Source organism: Dendrobates tinctorius, unplaced genomic scaffold (genome assembly GCF_039654945.1).
Source record: "Dendrobates tinctorius isolate UK_male_01 unplaced genomic scaffold, ASM3965494v1 ptg000151l, whole genome shotgun sequence".
Classification (NCBI taxonomy): Eukaryota; Metazoa; Chordata; class Amphibia; order Anura; family Dendrobatidae; genus Dendrobates; species Dendrobates tinctorius.
The window spans coordinates 30,671,721-30,681,257 of record NW_027361818.1 but is presented as its reverse complement, the minus strand read 5'-3'; the positions used below and the strand labels follow the sequence as shown (position 1 = coordinate 30,681,257).

The 9,537-nt window shown below is 41.2% G+C and overlaps 1 protein-coding gene across 1 annotated transcript; it reads right to left on the bottom strand.

Annotated features, from left to right (window-relative positions):
* Positions 1-655: 655 nt before the first annotated feature.
* LOC141050168 (olfactory receptor 5B12-like) lies at positions 656-3,668 on the bottom strand. The gene is made up of 2 exons (XM_073547002.1): positions 3,653-3,668; positions 656-1,599 (listed from the first exon to the last, which is right to left on the bottom strand). The coding sequence occupies exons 1-2, from the start codon at positions 3,666-3,668 to the stop codon at positions 656-658; spliced, it is 960 nt and encodes a 319-aa protein (XP_073403103.1).
* Positions 3,669-9,537: the final 5,869 nt, after the last annotated feature.

Below are 9,537 nucleotides of genomic sequence, written 5' to 3'. Positions count from 1 at the left end.
ACCACTTAGATAAAATAGATCTTAGACATGTTTGGTGTCTATGAACTCTTAATGACCTGGAGCATCATAAAGGCAGGTCAGTTTTAGCATTTAGTGCACTTTTTTTGCAATTTTACCGTACTTGGAAATATTTTACCATTTTAGAGTACACGACATGGTGAAACCAATGGTGTCGTTCAAAAGTACAACTCGTCCCGCCAAAAATAAGCCCTCACACGGCCATATTGACGGAAAAATAACAAAGTTATGGCTCTGTAAAGAAGGGGAGCGAAAAACGAAAAATCAAAAAAAGCTCCGGTCATAAGGGGTTAAAAACCTTACATGATACAGACTTTTAAAGCACATGTTCATGTTCAGCATATCAAAATCTATAAAATACAATCAAATTTTCTCAGGGGACAAGAACATCCCTGAAATTTGTTGTGCAGTGCTACCTCACAAGGCCACCACAAGGAATGTTCTGTCACCTTTCTAATATCATACCGTCAATAGTAGGATCCTAAATTTTGGAGTGGGCTCCTAGACCTGACGTCAAATTAACCAGGTCTTAGTGTGAAACTATCCTCGACTATTTTCAAGTAGGATATGAAGATAACATATTTTTATTGCTTTTATTGCATTTTTATGGTTTACACCAAGGCCAGTAGGACAGAAGTTAATGACGTGTACAGAGTATTAACTGCTTTTGAACTGATGCTACGATGGACCTTTTCACATCCTGGTTTCTCAGACTATATATAATGGGGTTCAGCATTGGTGTCACTGTTGTGTAAAAGACAGAAGCCACCTTGTCTTGAATGGAAAAAACATGGGAAGGAGGATGCAGGTAGGTGAAAAATATGGTTCCGTAGAAAATAGAGATGCAGATTAGATGTGATGAGCAGGTGCTGAAGGCTTTTTTCCTGCTCTCTGCTGATTGCATGCATGAAATTGAGAAGGTAATTAGGAGGTATGACAATAGAATAGTCACCAGTGGACCCATGCCCATAGCACTGACAATGTAGATAGTGACCATCTCACATGTTGAGGTATCTGAACAGGACAGTCTGAGGACAAGAGGAGCATCACAGTAGAAGTGATCGATGAGGTTGGACCCACAGAATCGAAGAGTGAAAGCACAGCCTGTCTGTACAGAAGACTGTAAGAAGCCAATGGAGAAGGAAAGAAGAACAAGGCTTAAGCATTTCTTCTTAGTCATTATGGAAACATAATGAAGAGGATGGCAGATGGCAACATAGCGGTCATAGGACATTGTTGAGAGAAGAAGAGAATCTATGGAGGCCAGAGCAGCATAGAAGAAGAACTGGAGAGCACAACCTGCAAAGGAGATGGTCTTCTTCAAGGACATAAGGTCCGAAAGCATCTTAGGTGTTATGGTAGATGAATAGAAGATGTCCACCAGAGAGAGATAAGTCAGGAAGTAATACATTGGCTTCTGGAGATTAGAGGATCTATGAACAATAGCCACCAGGCCAAGGTTCGCAATTATGGTGACAAGATAGATTCCAATAAATAATGCGAAGAGGAAGTGTTGTAGAATCTTGTGATCAGTCAGTCCAGAAAATATAAACACGGCCACTTGTGTGTTATTGGAGATGTCTGTGGTGACATAAACAAAAAGATATACAAAATATAACTAAAGGCCAGAAATAAAACAAAGCCTATAAATTGTAAAAAAAATCCTCATGTCTAAAAAGTCTTTGTTTAGAATCACGATCACAGAACTTCTCTTGGGTTAATTCTCAGACAAGGATCTATGAGAATCTTTTAGGCTGATGACCCCTAATATTGTTTTATTTCAAACTCCTTGAATTTTGACTTTTTGATGCCTCTTTGAGATGACCACCAAAGTTTAATTAAACAACGGTTCTCTTGAGTGGGGATCCTCTCAAAGAAGATGACCAATATGGGAAGTATATGATGAAATGGCAATCTTCACCATGCACTGGTTTTTCGAGAAGTTCTACTGTAGTTCTGAAACAATCTGTAAAGAGCAAAGTGCCATCGTCGGTGTCACAGGTTAAATATTTCTATAGTTAGGGAGGCCCACGAGGGGATTCTTTGGTGGACTAATTTTCTGAAAAAATAAAGGGGCACTACTAAAATAAAACCCATGAATTCCTATGGAAGACATCCTCAGCGTAAGCTTTCTTTGAAGCAGGTTACTTGCAGCTACACTTTTTTGTAGTGTAATTCCACCAGTACCCTGTCAAATGTTACTGATGATGTCACATTTAGATGTTCTACATTGTACATGTGGGTGCAAAAACATGTTTCCTTTGTTGGGTATGAATACTGGACACTTCGTATTTTTTGGTCCGTCCATAATTTGGTTCCATAGTAAGCTTTGTGTTATACTATCTCATGTGTATTCATTTCTTGAGTTTTATGTCAACTATTCTAAGAGGGTTTAAGGACTTGGATGTCCTAAAGTCGTGACTGTTACATCCCTACCTGCTCCAGCGATGTCTGCTTCTGCTGATAGCCGCCGACATATTCACTTTGTGGGTGGCACTGTTGATGGAGGGGACATCATTGCCAATATTACTGGATGTAACAGGCACTATTTAGTCAGGGATACTGGTGGGACATATGATGCCATCCAGCCAGACAGCATGCAGTTTTTCAGCTGGTGTAATCAGCTCCATGCTGTGGCCAATGGGGCAATTCCCCACCCATGATATACCTGCAGTCTGGTGCAATTCATTGGTTGTAGTCATCCTTTCTGGACCCGGCTAGTGACCCTGATTACGTCTGTCTCTGGAATCCCTCCATAATCTGACCTTAGATTGACTGATGTTGCATTTAACTGTTCTTCTCTTACCACTCTTACTATATTATGCCCCTCCTGTTACCAACCAGGCTAGTTTGACTAGCCGAGCCTCTGACTCCATCTTCTGGCCAGCAGCTACTCCATGAACGCAACCTTTGGAGCCCCATTGCAAGTCCAGTTTACTGTATGGATGAAAACCAGGTTTCCTCTAGGATCTGCCAGATAGAATGGCTATTGCAGCTACAGTAGGTTTCTGGGTGTAAGCACAGCTCAGGTTCTTTTGAACTGATGGCCTCAGACAGACTTAACATTTACTTGAAGCTCCTGAGGTTCAATGCAACATCAGCGACAGAAGCTTCAAACGTCCAGGTGTCATATATAACAATATTTTATATCTGATAAAGGTGACATTGGGACACTTAAGGGCCTAAGGCTTGGGTGTTAATGCTATTTCTGGTCCATCCATAACTGCACAAGTTGGGACATTTCAGATCAGATACAATAAAACTCTACATTTCTACCCTTACCTTTATTATTATGTGCATTATTCATGTCTTTTTTTAATACTCATGCTCCGATCTCCTGCATTTACAACTTATCCCCTGAACTGGGGAATATGAACACAAAATATGGTGGTTCTCATCACGTTCACTGTAGGGTCCAATGTTCAAGCCAAATTTCACAAATTCTTCTTTAAATGTCTATAAGCAGATAACATTAGTATAAATAAGCTGTGATATATGAAAAGATCAATATCTATTATAGCATACGCCTCCAGCCCAGAGATGACAATCCCGAGCTCTTTATATTCATCATCCCAATGACCCCAGAGAATCGTTCTGTGCAGAGATTCAGTACTGATTATCGAGGCTCAGACACGCACCGCGTGCTTCATGTCTACAGGGACTCTATCACATCTGATTAATTTATCACACCTGCCACACAAAATGTCTCTCATTGCAGCTTTGTGTGAAATGTGTATTAGTGTAAAGAATAATTCCATTTTGAACCATAACATCCAGTTTTTGACCCCTACTAACTTCTACTTACTGCAGATAATAAAAACTGATAACTGATAAACAAGTTGTCTGACCAATAAAATGTATCCGTCAAGAGGCCTGGAGGAGCTCCAAACACTGAAAGAAATTATACAGGGTGGGCCATTTATATGGATACACCTGGCTGGGCCATATATAATGTTGGAATTCAAAATGGCCGACTTCAAAATGGCCACCATGGTCACCACCCATGTTGAAAAGTTTTCCCCCTCCAATATACTAATGTGCCTCAAACAGAAGTTGATATCACCAACCATTCCCATTTTATTTTGGTGTATCCATATAAATAACCCACCCAGGTGTATCCATACAAATGCCCCACCCTGTACTAATCCTGGGCCATTGCCCGCAGGTCCCATTCTGGTCGGTACCCACTGGTGTTTTCTGTGTCACACTGGACATGGCAGGAAATGCCCTTTCAGCCAATCAGTGGATGAGGTGGGTATTTCTCACCATTTTTGGTAGGACAAGAAGAAGACCAGGAAACAGAAAGCAGTGTTGGACGCATTTCAGCCGAGGATTGGATACCTGGGCATTTTCGAACATTTCCATTGTAATGATGACACTAACTAGCAAGGACCGAGTCAGGCATAAACCAGAGGGATGATCCAATGCAGAATACAATGGTAACAGATGGCCAATAAATCCTAATCATTCTTCTCAAGTGGTCTTAACTCTTGAGAAAATCTGTCATAAGGACAAAATAGATATATAATTCCATAATATCAGGATTTACAGCAGTTAACAAGAAAAACAGAAGGTAGATGACGATCCCCTGCCACCGGTGGGCTTTCCTGCTCTCCCTCTACTTTCTAGGGGATGACATTTTGTCAGTATTTTGCTGGATCCACTGGTACTGCCCTTAGTGTGTATGCACTGGCTCCAGATAAGTGATTGACATTGACAATTGGTGCCTCCCTTTATTGTTCAGAGAAGTGTGTGCACAGTAAAGCAGAAGCAGGACAACGTCGCTGTTAGTAATCTTAAGTAACACATCTGCAACTGCCTTCATCACCTTTCCTAACTACATAGCTTTCAAGAAACATTTTATGGAGCTACTTACTCACCATAACACAAATGTCTTCTCACTGTCCTCCTGAATAACATCTACGTATTTCCCCAACATTGGTAATGGAGGGTGGAGGACTTGTTCCTGCAGCAAAGGAGTTTAAAAATTGACAATCCATCTTCTATTGATTTTCCTGAGATCCTCCCGTACTCTGAAGAATATTCAGGATTGAGAGTCCTCAGTGGTTGATCCCTTTTAATAGCTAACTGAAAAGATGGTGACACATTGCAGCTTTCGAGACTACTCAGGTCTCTTCAGCAGGCATTAACTAATACAACATCTGAAGAATCACATATTTATACACAACAGAGCACAGAAAAAATGCAAGAGATGAGACAAGTGACGCGAAGCAGAATTGTCAATATGGGAGAGGGATAAGAATAAATATTGGAGCAGTTTATAGATAAGGAGTGTGAAAGTTTTATTGCCCTCTGATTGCCGGTCTGGTTCTGTGTTGTGATGACCCAAGAAGGTCTGAAGTGCAAATTCGTTAATTGATGTAAAAACACATCCCTGGTCATAGCATGATGGACATTAATTTACTTGTATTAAAAGGTAGGTTCAAGTCTCAGAGAGAGAGAAGAGTCTTGGAGTACAAATTTATGAAAACTTTCGACACATTCAGTGCAGGAATGAATGTGTCGCATGGATTTATGTGTTTTTACATCAATTAAGGAATTTTCTCTTTACACCTTCTGGGGTCATCACAGAACCAGACCGGCAATCAGAGGGCAATAAAACTTTCAGGCTCCTTATCTATGGACTGCTCCAATATTTATGTTTATCCCTCTCCCTCAATGATAGTTCCGCTTCACATCACTTGTCTTATATATTGCATTATTTCTGTGCTGTGTTGTGTATAAATATGTGATTCTACAGATTTTGTATTAGTCAATGCCTGATGAAGAGACCTGAGGAGTCTCGAAAGCTGCAATGTGTTACCATCTTTTCAGTTAGCCATTAAAAGGTATCAACTACTGAGGACTCTCAATTCTCAATATTCTTCTATCTACTGGCTAACACGGTACAAAGATATACATCTTTCCTGTATCCCATACTCTGATCACCGATGTCTAAATCAAAAGTGAGAAAGGGACAGGTAGATATGTATGTGCAAATGTGTTTACCAATTCCTGGCCATTTATGTGGCCAGCACAAAATAATTACCACCATCGGTCTGTTGGTAGTTACAGTATATTGGTTAGGCCAGAGATCTACTGGCCAATATGGAACCCCATCTGTATGTGACATATGAGCAGGACAATAAGCAATTTTTCCAAAGTGTCAATTAAATAGTCAAGTGATTTTTTTTTAATCATTGGACAGGTCTTATGCTCTTACCATAAATGGCTTTTTTCTATACTTTTGTAATGCAGGTAGGGCGGCACGGTGGCTCAGTGGATAGCACTGCAGCGCTGGGGTCCTGGGTTCGAATCCCACCAAGGACAACATCTGCCAGGAGTTTGTATGTTCTCCCTGTGTTTGAGTGGGTTTCCTCACACATTTTAAAAGACATACTAATAGGGAATATAGATTATGAGTCCTATCAGGGGACAGCGATGCTAATGTGTGCAAGCTGTAAAGCGCTGCGGAATATGTTAGCGCTATATAAAAATAAAGATTATTATTAATGCAGGATTCCACACCGAAAAGTGTTGTTCGTCCCATTTGCTTCGCCATGTGACACCATGGTGATCCCCTGATTATTTCTTCAGTTTATGTGCCCAATGGGGGGCATTACTAAAGAATGTGAAGCAACAAATGTGCATGCTCAGAGCCACAACAATGGGACACTTTTTATGTGGCACCAGCAATGATGCAGGGTGCTATTGACACAAATCTGGCTCCAACACCAGGAGACTATTCATCTCCTCCACAATCTACTAAATGGACAACTTCCCGATTCTAATACCAAAAAGGCTTAACATTAGTTCTACTCCCCCATCTCTTTCTATAAGGGTATGTTCCCACGGTCAGTAAACGCTGCGGGTTGGACGCTGAATACATCCGCAGCCGACAGGTGTTACAGCAGAGTGGATGGAATTTCATGAAATCCCAGGTCCACTATGTGAGCTCCGGCACCCGCGGCTTCCCTGTGGAGACGGACCTGCGACGCGTCTTTCCAGACTGCAGCATGTCTACTTATCTTGCGGAGACGTGAGTCTCTGCAAGATAAATGTCACCCGTACAATGCATTGGACGCGTAGATGAGAGAGAGAGAGGAGAGAGAGAATATTTTTTTTTTTTGTCCAGCACCCAGACAGAATTTCGGGTTAAATCAGTGTCTGGAGGATCCGCCGGCCAAAAAAACGTTGCAAGCTCCGTTTGGAAGTCTTTGAGGATGTTCACGGACAGCAACATTATGGCGGATCCGCACAAAAACGGATGCAACGGACGGCAATCCGTCAAGATCCGCCAATAATGAAAGTCAATAGGGAAAAAAACGGATCCGCAAAAAAAAATTGCGGATCCGTTTTTTTCAAAACCTGGCGGATTCTGACTAATTGTAAAAAACGGAAGTGTGAAAGAGGCCTTAACTGAAGCATTACCATGAAGTTTTATAGCTTATGAGCCTGAGCGAAAAAAGCAGCACAGAGAAATACTTTCTCCTCTGCATCAAGTTGAGATTTAATTGCAAGATGTCTTCTTGCCAACTACAACTGGAAAACATCATCAGTGACAACAGCAAGAGAGTGGGAGAATGCACATAATTGTATTAAAAATCATAGAATCCTAGAATGTTAGAGTTGGAAGGGACCTCTAGGGTCCTTGTGTCCAACCCCCTCCTCAATGCAGGATTCACTAAACCATCTCAGACAGATGTCTGTCCAGCCTCTGAAAACTTCCATTGAGGGAGAACTCACCACCTCTCGTGGCAGCCTGTTGCACTCATTGATCACCCTCACTGTCAAAAATTTTTTTTTCTAATATCTAATGTGTATCTTCTCCTATTCAGTTTCATTTCATTGCTTCTCGTGTTTCCACATGCAAATGAGAATAAAGATGATCCCTTCAGATATTTGTAGACAGCTATAACCATTCCTTGTAGGACATACTTTGCAGTCCGCTCACCATCCTGTTCTCTGGACTTGCTCCTGTTTTTCAATGTCTTTTTTTACAATATGATGCCGAGAACTGTACACAGTATCCGGATGAGGCCTTACCAAGGAGGAGTAGAGGGGGATTATGACTTCTCATAATCTAGACTCTATGCTTCTCTTATACATCCCAGAATTGCGTTTCCCTTTGTTTCTGCTGCATCACACTGTTGACTCATGTGAGGTCTGTGATCTATTAGTGTACCCAAGTCTTTTTCACACGTGCTGTTGCTTAGTTCTATTCCTCCCATTCTGTAGGTGTAATTTTAGTTTTTCTTGCTCAGATGTAGAATCTTGCATTTCTCCCTGTTAAATGCCATTATATTAGTCACTGCCCATTGTTCAAGCTTATCAAGATCCTTCTCAATCCTTGCTCTGTCTTCTCTAGTGTTAGCTATCCCTCCTAGCTTTGCATCTTCTGTAAATTTGATCAGTTTACCTTCAGTTCCTCTATCTAGATCACTTATAGAAATGATGAACAACACTGGGGTCAGGGCAGAGCCTTGTGGAACCTCACTTGAAACACTCTTCCAAATGCATGTGCAACCATTTATCACCTCTCTTTGAGTGCAATCGATGAGCCAGTTATGAATCCACCTAACCGTAGCCTTGTCAATCCCATACTTGGTCATGTTTTCAATAAGGATTGTATGAGATACTTTATCAAATGCTTTGAAAAATTGCCAGGTTATAATGAAGGCGGGAAAGCCATCCAGGCAGTATTCACACCAGCTTTCAGAATTACAGTGGCATGTAAAAGCTTTGGCACCCCTGATCAAAATTACTGTTATTGTGAACAGTTAAGCAAGTTGAAGATTAAATGATCTATAAAAGGGCTAAAGTTAAAGATGACACATTTCCTTTGTATTTTAGGCAAAAAAGTATAGATTTTCAGCTTTTAAATTTTTAAAATTACAAAAAGGAAAAGGGGCCGATGCAAAAGTTTATGCACCCTTGGAGATTTGTGTGCTCAGATATCTTTGACCATGGTTTCAGGTTAGCCTGTTAGGGTTATGGCTTGTTCACAATCATCGATAGGAAAGACCAGGTGATGCAAATTTATCAGCTTTATAAAAACCCAGCCTCCTCTAAATTTGTGCAAACTGGAACTGGAAGAATTTTCCAAGAAAGAATGGATGAAAATCCATCAAACAAGAATTGAAAGACTCTTGGCTCGAAACAAAAAGCATTTACAAGCTGTGATATTGTTAGGGTTGGTGGAATGCATCAAATTATAAAATAATAGTAGGTGCGCTCGCAGCCCGGGGCCCACCGTGCAGAGGTGGTACACTGCTGCTAAGTAACCCTCACTGTTGCATTGATCCACTCTCGCCTGGATTACTGCAACGCTCTATTAATTGGCCTCCCCGTCACTCGACTATCCCCTCTCCAGTCCATACTTAATGCAGCGGCCAGGATCGTCCATCTGGCTAATCGGTACTCGGACGCGTCCGCTCTTCGCCAGTCCTTACATTGGCTGCCCATTCATTATAGGATCCAATTCAAAGTACTTGTTCTCACCCACAAAGCTCTCCACAG